At 37.6% G+C, this 21,164-nt stretch overlaps 1 protein-coding gene across 1 annotated transcript in view; it reads right to left on the reverse strand.

Annotated features, from left to right (window-relative positions):
• Positions 1 to 21,164, reverse strand: part of SPECC1L (sperm antigen with calponin homology and coiled-coil domains 1 like) — a 73,756-nt gene that overhangs the window by 45,167 nt on the left and 7,425 nt on the right. The window contains exons 2-5 of the mRNA XM_074843695.1: positions 12,962 to 13,151; positions 7,308 to 7,467; positions 4,708 to 6,341; positions 2,710 to 2,917 (exon numbers count right to left, since the gene is read on the reverse strand). Of these exons, the coding sequence (XP_074699796.1) occupies positions 2,710 to 2,917; positions 4,708 to 6,341; positions 7,308 to 7,467; positions 12,962 to 13,114 (2,155 nt within the window). The 5' untranslated portion in view covers positions 13,115 to 13,151. The remainder of the gene's footprint in view (positions 1 to 2,709; positions 2,918 to 4,707; positions 6,342 to 7,307; positions 7,468 to 12,961; positions 13,152 to 21,164) is intronic.

Consider the following 21,164-nt stretch of genomic DNA (forward strand, 5'->3'; position numbering starts at 1 on the left):
GGCCCTCCCGTCCACTCCGCCACCTACACACTCATCGCGACTACAGGCTGTGTCATCTCAGCTCACTAGGGAGGACATCAAACATACAGGTTTAGATTTCTTACACTTTATAGATACAGTACTGAAGCGCTATGATTAAAACTCCTTATGCCACCAGCAACGAGTTCAGCTGCCGCTAACTACAGCTCTGGTCACATCTGGATGGACATCAGATACATACTGTATTTTTTTAATCAGTGCAATTTGCATCCCACTGTCCACATCAAAGAGATCCCAGTTTTTGCAGGCAGACATATTAACAGCTAAAATGTGACAGTTCAATAATCGGATTACTGTAAAAAATGTTTCATTATATGTTCATTATGCTTCTTTTTGGTGTTTGGAAAGCCCACAATGAAGCGTGCCCTAAGTACCAGTGCTAGAGCACTTCACATTCCTATACTACTATTTAGTGTTGATTAACCGTGAAGTTGAGTGAACACTCACCTCCTTATTTATAAAGCATCTGTCTCCTAACTGTAAAGTCTGTCTTCCATGAATTCTTTAAGTAATAGTTTTCCATCGCTTCTTACTTGTCATTTATCAGATGTCTTGCCATCACTTTCATTCACCCTGAAACTTTGCATTAGGCAAATTCTCTCATATTTTAAAATCTTAAATAAAAGCTGACTAAAGAAAAACCTTATGGATCTTTATTACACTTGGTTATTTAGGCTGAAAAAACACCATTCTTACAACTAGTGCTTTATAATACCTACACTAAATTCTCCACATTTAAAAGCACAAGCATGGTACATTTGGCTGACAGAATATCAGAACTGACCAAAAGTCTGATCAACATAAGATAACTTACTACTACTAAGATGTGCTTTTCTGTCACTTTAATACAAATTATTAAAATTCTGTCTTTTATATGTTGTATGTACTATCTCCAAGTCCCATATTTTCTGAGATGCTGTTCTTTGCTGTCACAGAGGCTACCACCAAGAAACTCCTGTACAAGGTTTCATTATGAATCCATAATGAACAGCGTTTTAAACTGGTCAGAGAAAAATAAGTTTCTTCAGGTGCCATCCTTTCTTACCGCCACTAGATGTCACTGTCCCTCCTGCCTATAACTAAAATACTCACTTTTCTCCCCTAAAGGATCACACCAGGCCATCAGCTAGTACAGTTGAATTTTCCAAACTATTTCAAGAGCAATGAGTAACCATGACTGTCGCAATTTTTGTTGAAAATTTCTGCCCAGGCAGACCTCTGCCTGCATTTTTACCAGTTTAAGTGAAATATCTGAAAGCTGCTTTGTACCCTCACAGCAGAAGCATCTAAAAATTAGAGCTGCCTTGTCATCAGGTATTACTAGGCAATGTTTACTTGACTATGGTGCTGTTTTCTGTAATAATGTATTTCAGTTAATGGACAAAGCAATGCAAAGAAAAGTGTTCAACATTTTAAGACTTTGCTACAAAATTACTTCAAGAACAGTCAGAGCCACTGATCATGTGCCTCAGCTCCTGCTCTCAAGTAAATGTCTGTCTTTGGTTTTGGAACAGAAAGAGCAAGAAAAAAATGCAGAATAAAAACCTAAAGCAATTTTGTAAAGAGAAACAGCAATTGTCTTTCAAGATAAAGAAGGATTGCTTAGGGAAACCAAGCTGACAGCCATATGTCTGAAGACACTGAGCTTCAGCTGAATAAACACTTTAGCTTGCTTAAGACACTACCTTTCCTTGATAGCTGACCAATTTAAAATCCCTTCTATGAATATTTCCCTTGCTGTTAAGAGGGATCATGCTTTGGTTTTTTTGCTATCTTGTTTAGTCTTGGTATACCTTGGAAGAATGGCAGATATCTGAATTCTGTAAGTAGCACTGTGCAAATACAGCTTGCCAGGGTACAGTTGCCCAAGTTCTCATTTAGATGGAGACTAATTGCAGAATTCCAGACTGTGGTAGGAATGTCTGAGCAGGTTTTGGAGATCAGAGAGGGAACTAAGGCACAGAGAGCTAGACAAGTACACAGTAAACACGAATTTCATTATAAGCCCCAACCATTTCTTGTACAGTGGCAACAGTCAACAGATAAAGTTTTATTCTAACTTGCTTGAAGTTTGTCAGATTCATTTTTAAGTTCACAGATCAGTTTCGTGACTTGAGCAAATACGCACAGAAAGAGATATATAATACATCAATATTGCCAAGTCAGCTCTAACATTTGTAACTTTTGGGGCCTTCACCCATTTTTCCACTAAAAACACCTTTCTTCAGGTGGGCGAAATCATTAATCATAAACATTCTCAAGCTACCTGGTAACTCCTAATATTTGGGCACTCAAAAGAGAGAGTATTCTTAAAAAACACACCACCAAAACACTAGATCAATCATCCAGTCTCCAAAATGCACAAGGAGCACACTATTATTAAGTCTGTAATTACATATTCTTCTACTTTGAAAAACAACTTGAAAACAGCATTATCAGATGTGATATTCTCAATTCACGTATTTTCATTTCCACACCATTACCGGGACTGGAAAAGCAAAGCCAACCTGATTTTTTTTCCCCCCTAGTGTATAAGGGTTCTGTAAAGCCCTGTCTGACTTGAATTCAGACATATGAAAGACAAGTGAAAAGATTTTCATTCTTACAGCATTCTGCTTCAGCTGTTCTTAAATTACCATTTCTCTCACAATAGAAACCCGTAACACTTACTCTCCAAATCAGATATGATGAGATTGTCATGAAGCTTCACAGCACGATGCTGCTCTACTTCATCCTCCAACTCAAAGATAGTTTCTTTCATGTCACTTCTCTCAGTCTCTTTTTCATCTAGTTCTGTCCGAAGCTTTTCTAGAGTCACATTGAGATCCTCAATTTGTTTCTTGGCTTCTTCCTGGAACACTCTGTATTCATCTTCAACCTGAAAAAAAAATGTATCTTATAAAAACTAAAGTGGTTGCATTTTCAAAGCATTTTAGTTTTGTAACTACCATACTTACAATATATTTCTGCAACCATAAAAAAAAGTATGGGACAAGAAGTCAAGTGTAAGCCTTTAAAAATGTGTTGTTCTAGTGCAACTATTTTCCTGAGCCAGAGTTAAACTCTTATTCCCAAGCTGAATATATGAGCATTCCCCAGTTACTCTAACAGCAGTATCCTGTATTCAAGTGAAGCAACAATACGATAGTACCAAGGCTGTGATTTCATGAGCAGCTGATCCAATTTAACATCTAGCTGCCATGGCAAAGGGAGGAGGGGGGGGGGGGAACTCTATGCTCTTTCTTTCTCTTGCCAAAAAAGAGCCGGCTCTCCTCTGCGCATCAATTTTAGTGCTTGGTGGACCTGTGAGATGATTCATTTCCTTAACCAAGCAGCAGGATTCACATTTGTATGAGAGTTGAAGTAGTTCCAAGAAGAGTCTTACAAGCTATTGAACTGAATTTAAAAAATAACAGGAGCAGTGAGCCTATTTTATCCTGCCCCTGAAACTGCAACGTAAGTAACAAGAGGCACAGTAATGTTAACCCAACAGCAGAAATAGGGTGTCAGAAAAAGAGAAATTAGGTCCTGGCTTCGGGTGGGTCACCACAGTCAGGCACCAATTTTAATAGACAAAATGCCCTGCTTTAAATCATCTGTTTCAGTATTTTTTATTTTAATACCACTACCCAACTCAAATGATTAAAATTTCTTTTTTCTCCCAAATTAAGGTTGATTCTAACTGGCTGGTGATCATGACTAACATGTTGATTTGCAACTAATATATAGTTCAGACATTAAGTTTGGCATAGATTTTGCTCATCAGAAAGATATACCTTTACATGCATACTTAAAGTTATTAAATGAATTTTGTTTCTTATTTTTATATTAAATTATGGTAGATGCTTTTACTAGACATATTTACTAGATAAATTAGTTGTAGTTGAGTCAAAATAGCTGTTCTAGAACTAGAAATACACATTCCAATTCAAAGCCCAGTCAACACACAAGCTGCTCCTGGATGGATCATTAGTGAAAAAAAAAACCTATGTGTATTTGCCATATTTAATAATAATTGTTTAAAAGCTTATATTTTTTTTTAAATTTAAAACTAAAATATGTATTCATTAAATTAAATTAGATAAAAATCTCTGTCTACCTCAAAATTACTCATTTCTTGATTGGAGAGAGAAGACACTTTTCTGCTTTCTTTATCATTAGTTTATTCTAAGTTAACTGAATGAATATGAACAAGCTGAAACGTCAAAATATTCTCTCAACACTTGTGAAAGGTCCTACGAGTCATCAACAGCTGGGTTATCACTTCAAACTTTGACTCCCGATACTTTCTCAGTGACATCCCTCTTCTACCAGTTCGGCACTAACTCCTTGAAACTCCTGCAGAAGGCATGTAACTTAATCACAAAATTCATACAGTATCTTAAATACTGTTCAAGTTTGGCTCTTGAAATATGTTGCAGTTCACATACCAGTATTTTAAAAAAGTAACACAACAGTTACCCTGTGGCTGAAAGTATGCATACAATTTTTAAAAAAGGTCTCCACCATTTTCATAACAGAGGTTAAAAGAAAGTAAACAGTCCTAACACTACTGTAATCCCATTAGCCTCATAATTAATCCTTTACTTCTAAAAGAACTACAGCGACCAACAGTAAGTCATGGTGTATATGGGATGTTAAAATACAACAGTTTGTTTTAAACACTACCTTAGCAATGGCATCTTGCAATCGATTGGCATCGTTGCGAGTGTGTGCCAGCTCTTCTTGCAGACTACTGGCCAATGTCTCTGCTTTTTCTTTATCCAGCCTGACACTCTCCAGCAAATCTTGTATATCTGATTTATCTCCAGAGTTGTGTATAGAATACAACTCAGCCACTTTCTGCTTTTCATGCTCTAACTGAGCTTTCAGCCTGTTCATCTCAATCTGGTCACTGGCTACTGTGGCTTTGTACTCCTCTAAGGTAGATGCTATCGCTGTTTTGCTTTTCTGCTCTGACTCAATAATCCGTTCCATGTGGTGATTTCGTTCTTTTAATGCCCCTATCATTTCTTGGGCCTCCTTGTTGTCTTGTTCTGCCATCTTCAAAGTGTTGCTCAAGTGCTGCTGAACACCTAACAGCTGCTCTCGCTCAAACCGAGCATTCTCTGCAAGGTCCATATAGCGTTGCTCTAACTCCATGTAGCGACCGCTTTTCATATCTTCATCAATTACATATGAAATATGGTGTTCATCTAAAAGGGACCGAAAATACTCGATCTGACGGCTGAAGTGTTCTAACTTGTCACTTTGCTGGCACAAAGATTCCATAAGGATTACTTTTTCCTCTCCAAGTCTTTCATTCTCACTGTTTAGCTCTTGTGTTATTTGTTGCAAATCAGCAAGCTCTTGAAGTGTGGCTTGGAGCTCTTCGGCTGTGCTGTGTTGATTCTCTTCCATCTGATGTATCCGTTCCGTCAGACAAGCTACGGACACTTCACTTGCATTGCCACTGCTTCCCTTCCTAGATCTTTCTATACTTGGTACACCTTCAGACTCCGAAGATGATGGAGCATCTAAGGCATCATCACTTGATGTCAGTGGCTGATAAACTTCACTGCACTCACTGTCTAAATTATCCATGGAATTACTATGTTGGTTGTCCATCAAAGTGTTTTCATCCTGACTTAACAAGTCTTCCATTGATCCAGGAGCAGAACCTTCCACCGAAGATGTCAAAGTACCACCACCATCACTGTGGTTGCCAGCTGTAATCTCCGGACTCAAAGACTGATAGCCAAAAAGTTTTTCAGAGTTGTCCAGCCTTTGTTCCAAAGAAAAGCCTAATGCATTTAGTCTGTCTTTTAACATGCGATTCTCATTCTTCAGCTGGTTGAGCTCTTCTCGAATGGCAGTGTTTTGTTCCTGTAACTGTAGCAACGTAGACTCTACATCAGTTGGCTGATGGACAACAATGGCCTCTTTTTCTTCAGATTTTTCATCACCTTCAAGTTGATCTTCATTAAGCCCCAGCTGAGCACGCATATCCCTTAGTTCATTCCTCAGATGCAAGATTTCCACATCTTTAGTTTTTGCTAATGTCAAAAGATCGTTCACCTTTGCTTCCAATGCAGCTTTATCACTGATTTGATTGTCTGATTTGGACTTGCTCATTCGAATATCCGATTCTGGATTGGTGCGACTACGGGAGCGTTTTGCCAGTACTGTATCATTGGTCCCTGGTCCAGTCAAAGGCAGCTTTTTGCTCTGGCTTAAACGAGAACGATCACGTATTCTTTCTCTAGAAGAGCTTGACTCTTTATTTCCAGATGAAGTGCTACGCTTAGTTGTGGAACTTGTACCTATATGTTTTTTGAAAGTTAGGAACATTAATTTAAAATACAATATCTGTAACAGAAGACTGTGTATTTTGTACCAGCAATACAGTGGTTGATTTTCTGAATCACACTGGTAAATACATTTCATAAAATACATATATACAACCTTAATCATCAATCAGTGCAGTTATATTTTAATTGATGCATGCTTTACCAATTGCTATGCTTCACTAGTATTTTGAAAACAAGTTAGACCTTAAAGTTTAACATTTGCACGTTTCTTGTCTTCAACAGCTTCTGATAAATTGTACAAAAACTGCAGCAGTGTTATTCCTACAAGTTCAAATTTGTCTCTTTTCAGTAGATTTGAATGCAAGCTTGTAAGAGATGAATTGCATATTATGATTCCCCAAAATGAAAGTTAAGGTTTTTTGCATTTTCATCTCATTACATGAAGACGAGGATAGAGTATTACTACTTTCTTTTCAGATGCTTTACAGCTTTGCCAGCAGTACTAGATCCAAAACACAGCAATGGAAGACAAGACACATTTTCATCCATATTGCTAACACTCTAAATAATTTCACTTTTCTAAACAGTTTCTGAAAGCTCTCTTACTTTATTTCTATAAAGCAATACAGAATGCCCAAAATGTTAACTGCAACAAGTGATCGCATCTTAAAGATTTAGTGCTTGTGGCATGGATTTTTTTTTAGACAAATTAAATGATTTTGATAAATTATGATTCTCTAGATTAATGGTATTACCTAGTTTTATATAGTAGTTGCCTAATCAGTACTGAAAAAATTTAAAGGAACACCCTCCAAAAAGGCAATTACATTATTAAAAAACAGGAAAAGAGCACAGGAGGTGTTTGATTTGGCTGTGGCCTTCCTGAATGCTTCATTAGGCAGTTTGGATCCTCAATAGATAGTAGGAAAATAAAAAGCCACCCAACTACCATCTTTAAGCATCAACACATCCATTTACCTGCAATAGTTTTGGGTTTATTTTCCAGACTGTTCATGGTCGTCCCTGAAGCTGAAGATGCTGTTGATACACAAGTGTTCTTCTTTGCCTTGACACCATTGGTCATTGTCACTCCACCACCACCGGCCATCCCTGCTAAGAGGTCATCATTACTCTTAGTCTGAAAGAAAGGGAAGAAGCAGCTTTAAGACAGCTGGCTGAGAAGTCTGCATAGCCAACATTTCTTCTGTTAAAGATTCCATCAGTATAAAAAGTACATATTTGACTGGTCATGTGTCTAGGCAAGAATGTTGAAAAGTACAAATGCACTGCACTGTGCAGGATTGGTAAATTGAAATTGAACTTCAACTCCTACATATGATTGACCATAGAAACTGAGTCTTCCCTCTCGCAGACAAAATGATTAACATTTCAATACCAAGGAGGAAAAAAAAAAAGTTAAGGAAACGCAACACAGTGTAACACTTCTCAGTTTTGACTGAAAGTTTGCTTAAGCATAAAAATGAAGACAATTCTTAGATAATTAAACCACCAAATACTAGGAAGTTAGTATAATGTCCTTCAATAGAATATGATAAAGCGTTTCCTGGTGGACAGGTTCACAACAAAAAGATCAAACCAACCAACAATAAAAATCAATGCAACATTAATAAAATACCCTTTCTAGCTCAAAATACTAAGCTACAAATCACTAGAGACTAGGACAATATTCAGAGGGGGGGAAAAAAGCCACCCTCACAATATATCCTTGCCTTGTTTTCATGCTCTTTACTAGGCATTCTCAGAGACAGGATGTTTGTTTGATGGACTTTTTGTCTGACCTCAGATGATCATTCCTGAAACTACTGTTAGCCACAAAAGGTGCCTGGAATGTGACACAGCAGTAAGCACAGGAGTCTCAAGAACCAGATTCCCAAATAGAGAATACATCTTTCTGAATAAAGCAAACTCTAGAAATACTACATTCTTAAGTTTTAATTGGCAGACTTTACAACTCTTTAAAATGCAATTTTTCAAATGGCAAAACAATCAAAGTATGCTAAACATTTTTCCCATTATAAGGGAAAGGAAAATTAAAAGAAAACAGCTGTGTTAGCAGCATTCCTTGAGTAACTATTATTCAGCTGGATAACACATTTGAAGTCTCAACAAGCATCTCAGCTAAAAGGTAGTGCTTAGGAATTAGCCAGTTGCTTTACATCATGACTTTCAAATTCCGCAGGTTTATAATTCTAGCTCCCTTGCATATTCATGTTAAAAACAACGTGCTGCACATTATGATTCTATACATTAAAAATGAAGGTACACTTGTTTAAGTAAAATAAGTTGCATCTCACTCCATTCTATACAGTTTCTTTTTGCAAGTGTGAATTTCAGAACAGTTAGAAACACCGATCATGATATTGTGGAAAGGGCATGGATGGGATTTGTGCCATTTATGAAGAGCAGCTGCAAAACAAAAGGGAGCTTGGGAAGAGAATATATTTGTTCTGCATGCAGTTGTTAGAAATACATATAATCTACAGATAGAAACAGGTATTTGTAAAGGTAAAATCCTCTAGAACAAGAATGTTTTTATCAAATCATGTAGGAAATGGTATAGCCTTCTAAAAAGGTTTATAAAGGGCTGGAAGAAAACACAGTACTCTGAGGCTCTAGTTTGATGTGCATCTAAGCTGGCTTTTCTGCTATGAAAAGGCCACTGTTGTTCTATCCCGCTCTTCTCCATGTGCTTACGCACTGTGTAAACTGAAGCCTTTTCAAAAGGCTCCTTCCTCCCAGGAGCCAGATCAGTTCCTTGATCTGCTGTGTCACACAGCCGTGCAAAACAGCAGATGCAATGTGAGTACCAACGGGAAAATAAAAATGTTGGAGGGCTACAAAGTCAACAAAGCCCACACTACTTAGGGGGAGGGGAAGGAGGGAAAAGAGTTGAGCATAGACTAGTACTGTATGACAACCCTCCATTAACCTGTAATCTAACCAGATTTCATATCTAATCTAAACTAATTTTGTGGGCATGGGGTAGAGGGGGCGGGAAACAACCCTGTGATCCAACTACCACCTAAACCAAGGTATTACAAAAAGGCACAGAACAGGGGTTTTCTATTTTGCTCCTGAATCTGCCAATCAGTCGGCAAACACGATAGTTCAAATGGACTATTAGCTGTCAGCATTTTTACCCTGCTGAAAGAGCGGGGAAATTAGATTAAGCTTTTAGACACTTATAGTACAAGTACATGTTATCAAGCCAAATAGGTCAAGATGTGACTCAGATTGAAAATAAAAAAGCTAAGTAAAATACACACTTTCTGACATTAGTCATCTCCTTGCTGAACAAAGGAATTTAAGACAGCCATTCTTCTTCCGACTTACCCATAAACTATTTCTAGTCTAGGTTGGAAGGCACTGCCTCCTCTGCAGCCAATTAGTAAACAGTTTCTCAAAACTGTAACACTATACTCTTGGCAAAGAAAACTATTTAGCAAAGCTTTGGAAAAATTACAAACCAGCAGCTCTCTTTTCTTAATGCTCCACAATAGCAACCATTCTTGACTTTAAAAATCAAAGTATTTTTGTAGCATATATTTTTAATGGAAGCAAAATCAATGTCGTATGTTTATTAAACAGCTTTTTCCTCAAGGAAGAACAGTTTCTTCCATTTACTGAGAACAGTGCAATCCTGCTCAGCATTAAAACAACTACATTAAAACAGAAAAAAATTAGAAAATGCTCATCCAGGCCTATTTTGATTTTCTATATAAAAAACCACTTTATAATTACACAATTCACATTCCGTTTTCCCTCACATCTTTCTTTCAGTGCAATGAAACTTGAATGATCACCTCTACCATTCATTTCATCTTAGTTTCTCAGTATGTATATCTTTCTTACTGCACCTCATTCAAATCTATTTTTTATATATATCTAATTATTCCTACCTGGGATCTTCTTTGATGCTTGCTGTTGCTGCATTTGAGTGCTTCAAACAACAAACTTCACAACAATCTGTAATTAAGCTACTGCATTTTGCAAACAGAATACTGAAACCTAGACACATGAATACTGAAAAGACATTCTAATTTTTAATATTCAAATATTGGTGCCCAAGTCCTGGCTTTTCAGGGACATTGGATTTTGCAATTCATTTGTATGAAGTACAGCTGCCATCTAATTACCACTGTGTTAGCATGATCACTATTAGCTAAAGTAGTCAAAACCCAACGATCTTAAAAATAAGAACACACTGTTATTTGCAGAATATTTTTTGACAGATTAAAAACTGGAAGTGTCTGGAAATTAACCTTCTGCTGTAATAATGTGTGTGGGGTGCTGGGGGGTGCTGAACATTTACAGAAGTCCTGGGCAAAGTGGGAACCCAAAACCTACAAAGAAGTAACTGACAAAAAGGCATTCTGGAGCTGACGGACAGCCCAACCTCTGGAACAGTGTTCAGCAGTACAGAAGGGTGGGTCTCACTGTTTCTTCCTGTGCTCATTGTCCACATGCTTTGAAAACTCCACAAAAAAGGACAAATCTATGGAACAATGTGTAGCAAAAGAAGCCCACCCAAAGCTGAACACTGGTGTATGGTTACATCATGAAGGCCTCAGAAGAAAAACAGCCTATAATTACAAAGTAAGTTTCTGTTTTGCAACATTATTACTGACTGAATTAGGACTGGTATACTACTGTAAATGTATATTTCTACCCCTTAATAGTCACCTTTCATTCAATATGTACTGCAAAGTTTTCTGTATCTATATGCACACTTATTTTGACGACCAAACATACTGGTAAGCTATGGCCATTAAAGTTATTTAATGCCAGCTTTTTTTTTTGTAAAGGAATATTAAATTACATTCATAACATACGCACCAATTCATCAAGAAAGATGATCCTACAATCACTATGAGGAAAACAATGTGTCAAATGCTTCATCAACAAGATCAAATATAAAACTATACAAAAATTATTTTAAAACTAATACAACATGTTATTGATATTGCTTTCAAGACAGTTATTATAAATGTGACTTGCCAGTATCAGTAAGTCAAAAAAATACAAACAACTAACTTTGTTGTATAAGTAGAGAACACTCAAAGAAGGGAAGAGTTGTCATTATTAGTAAGTCACATAGTTGGCACAGGAGCAGCTTTAACAAGTAAAAGACATCCAACTGTATGAGTAAGCCTGGCTGTAACATAGAGCTGAGATAAGTCTTAGTAATTAACAGAGAATTTTTCATTGTGCCTCAAACATCCAACTGTCATAAATTCTAACCCTACACCCAAACATAGCCAGAAGTGTTAGTAATAGAAGTAAAATTGTGAAAGCATACTGGGTCAAATTTCTTCAGTGTTAGATCATCCTCCTCCTTTATCTCACTGAGAGGTATGACATAAGAAACTTGATAAGTCAACTACAAAGGACTTTTGTTTCCATATTCTTTGAGAGGTTTCTAGAAATACAAAATAAGTAGTTTCAACTAGGATCAAAAGATTATTTAAAGTTAAGAATACTGCAAGAAACATTGGATGGCAGAGAAAAGGGGGGGCACCAGGAGAAAATCTAGCTCAAACCTGGCTTGCAAGTTCATCAGCAAAAGTATTAACCATTCTTCCATGAAAGAAAAGCAAGAAGAAAAAAGAGAAAGGGAACACACCTTTTAACTTCAGTAATCCTGCATAGCTATTACAGAGAGACCTCAACCCTTACCACTTCTTTAATTTTAGGTCTTTATTTGCCAGTTATTTAAATGGCTTATCTGGCTTCCCACAGGTGACAGTGGTTCAGGTCCCAGTTGCAGACACCAGCCCTTCTCCTTGTTCTGTTCATTTGCTCCAGGGCAGCAGCAGGAGCGCCCCAGCGCTGCAGGCTGGGCTGCAGAAAGGCGGGAGGAGGTGGGTCCAGCCATGCTTCCATGCCAGGAGAGGGAGGCAGACCAGGCAGGCTCACACCATCCATCCAACCGGGATGTGTTCGCTCCCAGGTGAAAGCTCCACACCAGCACACCTCGGTATGTCTTATTTTTCTTGGTTGTTGAAAACCATATGCTCTTAAATCTACTGCCGTGTTTTGCTAATACAAGAAAAAACCTCTACCTTTGAACTTGTTCTAGGAGCAAGAATCAACTTGTGAAAACTCAGCTTGAGCAGCACTTCACACAAAGCAAAGGCCAAAACAGCTAGAAGAATGCAGCTGCACTGACCTGACATGGATCACTGATATCAAAAAGTTTCTCATGTTAGATATCTCATTAGGGTTTTTTTTTCAGAATTAGTAAATAACTCTTAAATAACTCTCTTAATCCCATTAGTCACTGACACACCATTCAAGCATAATACATGACACTACTAATAACATTCATCAGAACGCAACTTCCACTCCGCTCCTTTTGCAGAACAGCCAAGTTCTGCAAAGTATATTGCTTTCCATCATATCACACATTGCAATATGAAAAATACAGCACAAATGCCACACAAGGTCCTATCACCCTGCCTAGTGCTGTGTAACTATACAAATGCCCTTCAGTTTCCCACATAACAAACGTCTAGTCTAAGCTGCATTAACGACATGCCTTAGAATTCTACTTTTTTTAAAGCTTTATTGTAAAAAAATCTAAATAATCAGAATGTTCTATTGGTTATTACCTTCAAAAGAGATGCTGATGTCCCAGTTTTAGAGAGTTTTGTTACTGCAGACACTGAGGAGCCGTTTTCTGGTTTGGCTTTTTCAGTTGTTTGAGTTTTATTTACTCCAGGCACTTTGGGCACTGAGCCAACACTCCTGCTTGCTTTCTTCATTCTGGGCTGTCTGTTTATGATGCATTTACAAACAAATCTACAAGCAGAAAGAAAGAAATTTTAAATATAAAATACAAAAGAAAAGCGATGACTTTTTTTTATAATGCTCTATTTAAGACCAGAAGCCCAGAATAGCAGTAAAGACCACAAATTAGAGCCAAACAGAATGCATGTGACTGACCAATGGTTTTTGCTTTTTTTTTTTTTTTTACAAAGGAATTTTTACCAAGAACTAAGCACTTCCTACAGCTCCACTCCAAATTATAGTATTTTTTTTTTCAGTTCTCCTTCCACAAATGGCAGTGAACTGCGGATATTTTATAAGTGACCCATGTTGCTGAGTTCACTTGTTAGCTAGCAAAAGAAAGGCTTATTAGGGCAGCAATGTTCTTTATTTCTGACTGTGGGAAGGAAAATACCGTGGGAGTATTCAGGCAGCAGCCTGACTACCAACAACACTGAATTTGAGAAAAGATTACCACCAGCTTGGTAACTAAAGTACTGAGAGAGTAACAGCAGTTGCAGAGAAAAAAGTCTTTTATAAAGATTAAAATAAGTTGAAAATGTAGATTCCCTGAAGCTATTTTTTATTACAAATCACATTAATAAACACATTGGATTTTGCAAAATTTAATACTAGTCATACAATTATGAGGATCATCTCCAAGAAGTAACCAGACTTAACCCACCACGTTCCACAGTCAGGACACTTCAGCATCTTTACCTTGCCTTCATTTTTTCTCAAAGAGCAGACAACTGTCAATGCTGTCATTCCAACCATGAGCAAATAAATGAAACCCCAGAAAACAAAGCTGACTTTACTCAAACCAGGAGCAGCTGCAGTAGACCCGAACACTGCAGTTACCACAAGAACTGCTAATTCTGGAAGACAACCTAAGAAAGGGTAGACTAGCCCACAGCCATAACTACGAGAAAGAGTAGGTACACTGGGATTTTCTTCCCTCTTGCAAGAGTAAGATAGTTGGCAACTGTTTTCTTCATCTGCCCTGAGTCAGAAAACATATGATGGAAGATTAAGAGGAAACTTCCACTCCCCTTTCAGTCTTGCAGATTCTGGGAAGTGAGTGATTGGGTTTAGCTGAGCCCAATATCCTGCAGCTGATCAGAAACATGAAACACATCTAGTTGTTTCCATCTCTTAAAAAGTGAAGCATTTCAAAGGTACAAAAAGCAGACTGATGATTGAGTGTATGAGACATGCAACACAGTGATCAGGAGTACTAATTCATTTCAGCTAACAAAATTAACACCATACACAACACACACTCCTTCCTCCCCATCACCACCTCAGCTGCACACAAGTATATTTCAAGTCCAACTTTGATAAAAGTCAGTAAAACTCCAGGTGTTTCGACTCCTCAGACCCCTAAGTGCTGTTAACAGAAGCAACAGGAAGTTTCATTTTAAGACACTTAAAATATGTTTATAGCTTGCAGATTCCCTTTAGCTCTGAAAGCTGGCGTGAACAGACACAGAAAACTCTGTTTGCTGTTGCAGTTTCATCATCAGAATGTCAAAAATGCAGCGGTCCTGCCATAGGGCTACTAGTAATCAGAACGCCTTCACAGAAGATTAAATAACCGAGAGATAATTTGAAATGAGACACTCCTAAGAAAACCAAAACCCAAACCAGAAAAGTCCCATGAAGATAATGTTTGCTATACACACATAATTTTAAGTGGTACAACTGCCTACTAGATTCCAGAAGCAGATGCTAATGTTTACAGGTAGGACCAAGTTGCCACACTTACATTTCTTGCCTTTTTTCTTGTTAATGAATTGAATGCTTACTTGTGTTTTTGATCTTATTCAATTGAAAACTAAAACTGAAAAGACCAAAGAGAAGAGACTTGTTTAGTAAACTGCCATCATTACTATTGAATGGTATTTTTGATGTTCCACAGACTATATAAAACAAGTTGTCCATAACATGTTTAAGAAATAATAAAAATTTCAGTGCACAGCCTGTTGTGAAGCTGACTGCATTAAAAAAATTACCTCAAAAAAACCCCACTACACGCTTGCAACAAACCCAGTAAATCAGAAGTATGGCTTTTTGACAGCTCATAGAGCTAGTAAACCAGTGCTGTAATGAAGGTTATGGTACTGGCAACAGTATGACTATCACACATTGGGGCAGAGCTTGACAACCCTGTCTGGCAATCTAGATAAAGCAGTAGGTCCAGCTGGCCTGCAGACACCCAGCAATGGCCATTTTCAATACACATTTATCAAGTCTACAGAGCACATTCGTCAAGTCTGACACATCTGACAACATGCCAGATATACCCTACACACGATCTTTGCATGCACAGTAGAAGATCAATACATTTGAGATCCGCTTATTACAGCGACTAGTATAGTAACATAACCCACTGGATGTATCGTCTCAAAAAGAAATACAGGGTAACGTCAGCTTTTACAGTACAAACCATTTACACTCTTACGAATATATCACAGAGGTCATCAGTGACAAAAGACTGTGTGAAGTCAAATGTTTTTCATCTATAACAGTTTGTAAAAAATGCGTGTTTTAAAAGTGTTTCTGAAAACATGCAACAATTCTGCTTCAAGAACAGCAACTGCATAGCAAAATGATGTAAATAAGTGAAACTGAACAAATAAGTATAATCCTCATGTTTCATCACACCATTGCTTTAAAAAAAATCAGTAAATTTGACATTGAAAAACACTATTTGTGATTTACTGAAACTCAAAGGTAGAACCTTTCCAGAAACTCCAAAAATACTTAGAGGACAGGGAGGGTTAGGCACCACTGTTCCTGTTTTTCTACCAGAGAAACTAAGCTCTAGTAGTTACTTTCTTACTGAAAGACCACTGTGTAATTATAGTTTAAAAAATGAGAAAAAGATACAAACGAGTCCAACTTAACTTAAAATATGGACAGGACATTAATTAGTATTACAGGTTCCAAAAGCAGCTGCTCACTCGGGCTCCTAAAGTAAATTTATGACCTCGCAGTGCCAATTTCTTCCCTCCCACCTCCTCCAGGAAGGAAGAAGAGGATGGGGTTTCAGCACTGAAAACAGAAGACATCAATATTGTAAGTGGAAAAAGCCCTGCTTCACCCAGTTTCTCAAAAGGCAGATATCACAAATAAAGACTACCTTTATGCTTCTAAAGATGACCACCACATTCCTTAGAAGACACAGTATTAGGAACCAACAATAAATCTGTCTCTGTTGAACACAAAATTTTAAACTAAGAAATAAAATGCTCACTAGCCAAGTGAATTTTTCTGAAGATTAACACAAAACACTAATAATTCAAATGAGAGCTAAAATATTATTTCACTATTTTTTTTAAAAAGCAAATGCTGCATATAAAACTGTAGTTTATATTTTGTCCTAAGAAAAAGGATGGAATTACTGAAGATTTCCTTTCCCTTTACACACACCTCCTGCCACCTCAATGGAAAAAGAAAAAAAAAGAGCGAAGTAGAAACGTAACACTAAAGTTGCAGTGGAATTAAGAGTTGTAACTTCACAAGACAGCAAGAGAGACTTCTGGAGGTCCCTCATATCACAGTAATAATCAAAACACTCATCTATCAACACACATAAGACGTTACTGGAAAACAGTTGATAAATGTTAACACTACAGTATCAATTATGAAATTAATCAGGATGGAAAAAAGCCAAAACAAGTCTAAAATATCACATAGAAAGACTGCATTCCTAAACTAAAATGTAACTATTCGCTCTAACCTGTACCCCTTCCCAGACGCCTCTCTTTCCACAGCACACATAGTACAGGAAACGAAAGGGAATCTTGTTCAGGAGCGTGCTCTCCTTGCTCTGGTGGAAGCATGTGAAACCAGTCCTGCATTTTATACCAACTGCAAATACAGCTCCATAAATAATAATTTAAAAGTGTTTTGCCCAATAGCATAGCGCTGCTCTTTACTGTAAACTGATATGATACATCAACCCAGCCAACATGAAATGCTTTCAGGGTTACTCTTATGTACTCTTTAGAAACCTGAAAACTGAAGGGGGGGTGTGTATGATTTCTTACTGTGATTATTTTAATCTCATCCATTATTTCAGATGCTTATTTATGCTGATATTGCTGTCACAAAAGTAAGGCTCAATTACAAGAGTACAAAAAATAGTTTCCTGGGCCTGTAAGAGGGTTAAGCAGCAAAGAAGGTATTAACCTTTTGCCTTTGGTTGAAAATACAAAGTTATCGAGAGGTATTAAGCAGTTTTATCTATTAAGAAATTGTGAACTATTAAGAAAATTAAAATACTAAGATTATTTATAAGAGTTCCAGAAAAATAGAAACAACTGATGCCTCAAATTTGAGGATACTGAGCAGTTTCAAAACATCAAATACCCCAAACAGAGGAAAATAGAAATATTCACATCTAAGAGCAATGGAGTCAGTACACTTCCACTCTCTATTTGTACAAGTTCTTTGGTTTTGATATATTTAGGCTGACAACTTTTGCCCAAATAATTAGGGAATGACATTTTTAGGTCACTTACCCGGTCCCAAAAGGCAAAACTGTGAAGAAAAGATTATGAAATACAGCCTCTTCAACCCCCTGTAGAACACAGATTCAGAACTTCCCCAAGTCTCTGCAGGCAAGACAGCATAGTCACCAACAACTTAACATCTGGGATATGAAATAAGCTACATACTAAGAGACAGAGTTCTCTACATTTATAATGACCGTGGCTCAAACTTTCAGCCTGTAAGCTGCACAAGCACTCTAAAACGATGTCTCTTGCTCAGTAATTCCAAAAACATAATCCATTAACCACTGGATTCCAGAAGCAGTGCATTTGTTTTATTGCTTAAGATTAAGACATCAGTTTTAGTGACTTGAAAGTTTGCTGATGCTAGAGGGTTATTTAAGATACCAAGGATAACAGGAAACTGCATGGAATTACAGAAGACCCTTATGAGACTAACCGGACAATAAAAACAGCAAATAAAATTAAACGTGGGTAAACACAAAGCAATCTATCTCTTGGGGAAAAGCAACTTCACAGCTTCATATATAAATGTGCTCTGGACTCATCAATATTGCTTAGCAAGACTTCAATGTTTTGATTCACAGCTTCATTAAACTATTGGTACAGTGTTTCCAAGGCAAAAAAAGCAAAGCAATTCCAGGAATTATTAAGAAAAGGAATAGAGAACAAGCCAAACAACACAAATCAAATTTTTTTACCATCTACCCACACTTTAATTGGTATGTGCAGTTCTGATCTCTCAACCTCAAAAAAAGGATTTCTTATAGACCTGAAAAAGGTTTAGCAAGGGGCAAAAATGAAATCAAAGGTATGTAATAGCTCCTGTGAGACATCTCACAGGGAATATGACAAAAGCCTATCAAATCTTGAATGGCATCGAGCAGGCAGACTAGGACTGGCTGTTAATCATCTCTTCCACTACTAAAATTAGGCACAAACAAATGCAGTTAGAGCCAGGTTGAAAGTAAGAAAAATGAGCTGTATTTTTAATGCAGATTGAAAGAATGCTGTGGCTGCACAAAGCACAAGTGGAAGGGGAGACTGGACATGCACAAGGTAGAGAAATTCCCTAATGGAGGCTAAATAGCTGAGCACAAAGGGCTCAGAAACCCCTCTGAGCCAAAAATAATTGCAGGGTGGGAAAGCAGTCAGGGTAGGAGGGAAGATTTCAGTTTTGGTTGGTTTTTTCCTGAGGCATCTGCTCACAGCCGTGACTGGACGCAAAGCACCAGGTGGGATGGATCCCTGCTCCAGTCAGGGCGGTGTCTACTACGTTCTTATGCCATGAGGAAAATATACAGATGTCAATGATTTATGGGTGCTGGAATTTTGGAACAACGGCTGCAGGTAGTTACTTAGAGAGAAAAGACTTTCCTATTACTTTCTACGTAAAAAATTCAAAAGGGCCTTTACAGTCTTCCGTTACAAGTTGTAGAATTACAAAAATAGGAATTTGGCCTTTAAGTTATGTTATCCATCCACTGTTTTCAAGCCACATTTGCTATTGCTACTTCTCTTTTAAACACAAGGGAGGAAAGACCAGAGCTTTGGGCAAGAATTGGCTGTTATACACCTTAATTTCTCTACTCCTTCTTTGGAGAAAACTTCAGAGCTGTAACTGCTGTGAGCAATGTGTAACCGTTGCAATACTTAACATTCCAGACAAGTGACAGGAACATTTACAGAAGAACTCCTAAACTTAAGAACTGTGCTCTAAAAGCCTTTTCATAACAAATTAAATAATGTAGTCTCGTTTTCAAGCTCCTACTTTAAACAACCGCTATTTCAAAACACTACCGAGGAAAGAAAAAGCAACTGTTCATCAACTAAATCCAACTGACTTCTTCCTAGTGTGGGGAATCTGTTCCACAAGGCTCTCACTGTCCAAAACTCAGTTTCAGCACTAACTTCTTCATTGACTGCAACTTCAGAAGTTGCTTTTTTTTTTTTCAATTGCAGTTTTGGAAACGAGAACAAAAGGTTAGGTAAATCTATACCTTACTGATAACCACCCTAGAGATGATTAAAAAAATATTCTAAGTGGGCTAAGTACTCCATAGCACACCCATTAACTATGGCTGCTCACACTATAGACAAGAATACCATCCACATTACTATTACATAGGCTTTGTTTCACTGGTGTTGATAATACATGTCATGAAAAATATTCTTATATCTGAAGGCAGTCTGTGTGCCCCTCACAATGCAAGCTGAGATAAACCTCAACAGGCAGAATATGATAAAGGAAACAGAAGAGGGAATATAACATGTAGAATATTAGTATGATAAACATGGAGGGACACTAAAACCTGGCTTTGGCAACGTTGTCATTTTTCACTCCTTTTCATAAATTTCACGGTTGCATCCAAATTTTAAGCCATGCATTAACTGATGATGTTATATATCCTGCTTCCTAGATAGTAATTACACCTCTATGTCAGATTTTAAAGTCTTAAACAAACTTAACAGAAATAACAACCTTCTCTGTAAAACCCTTAGGTTTATATTCCAGTAAAATATAACAAACTCTTATTTTGGCACTGTAGGTTTTCTGGGGGAAAAAAAAAAAAATTAACACAATACATTTTCCAGCCAAAGGACTGGCCAGCTTTAACTATAAAAGCAGCTAGTCTAAAAAGTGATACTTAGTTAACCACATCAACTGAAAATGTTATATATCATAATTGCAAGCATGTTCTAAAGTAAGTGTTATTACAAAAATCAATAACCCTCCAGTTACAAAGGTGTATTTAGTGTCATATAAGCCTAAGTATATACTGCATTCCTTAACCAACAATCAGAGCCCCCTGCACACACGGAAATTTTCCTTGCACTGCTAGGGAAGTACTTTCAAAACCAGTGATGTATAATTTCAATACCAGGGAATTTGGCAGAGTAGCACAACAAAAGGTGCACGACTAACACAAGAGCTTCCTTCTGTTTCAAAATTACTAGCTCACTAGACAACATTTCATTGCAATGTACGCTGTCTCTATCTAGCACAGCGGTTCCCAAAAGCGCGGGCTAGAGCAGGTAACCAGTGGTGACCTTTTCCCTTTTGACCACTGAAAATGTTGTCAGCTGAACTCTTGTATCAACAACAGCAGCAAAGTTCACAGGGAGAAGAAAGGCAGGCAGCAGCCTAGCTCCCATCAGAAAAAGGGGGGAGAGAGAAAGGATGTGCAACATGCTGTTTTCAGGAGCTAGACCAGCAGCTCTCAGCACAAGTACGTTACAGGTAAAACCTGTAAGATAAGTGAAGAACTTCAACCAGGTCCCATGTTCACCCAAAACACTCCATCAGATCTTCGGTTTGTGTAAAACCCAAAACCCCCAAATGCTGTTTCCAGCATGGTTACAATGACAAATCTGTTCTTACCAGCTGTTGACTAATGTATTCTCAACTTGAGGACTTCCTATTGCCTGGCTTTCTGGAACTGGGAGGTGACTGGGTGCTCACTATGTCCACTTCACCACTAATCTGGTCTGGCAACATTCCTGAAGGCATTGCATCCAAAAAAAT

Source organism: Strix aluco, chromosome 18, assembly GCF_031877795.1.
Source record: "Strix aluco isolate bStrAlu1 chromosome 18, bStrAlu1.hap1, whole genome shotgun sequence".
Classification (NCBI taxonomy): Eukaryota; Metazoa; Chordata; class Aves; order Strigiformes; family Strigidae; genus Strix; species Strix aluco.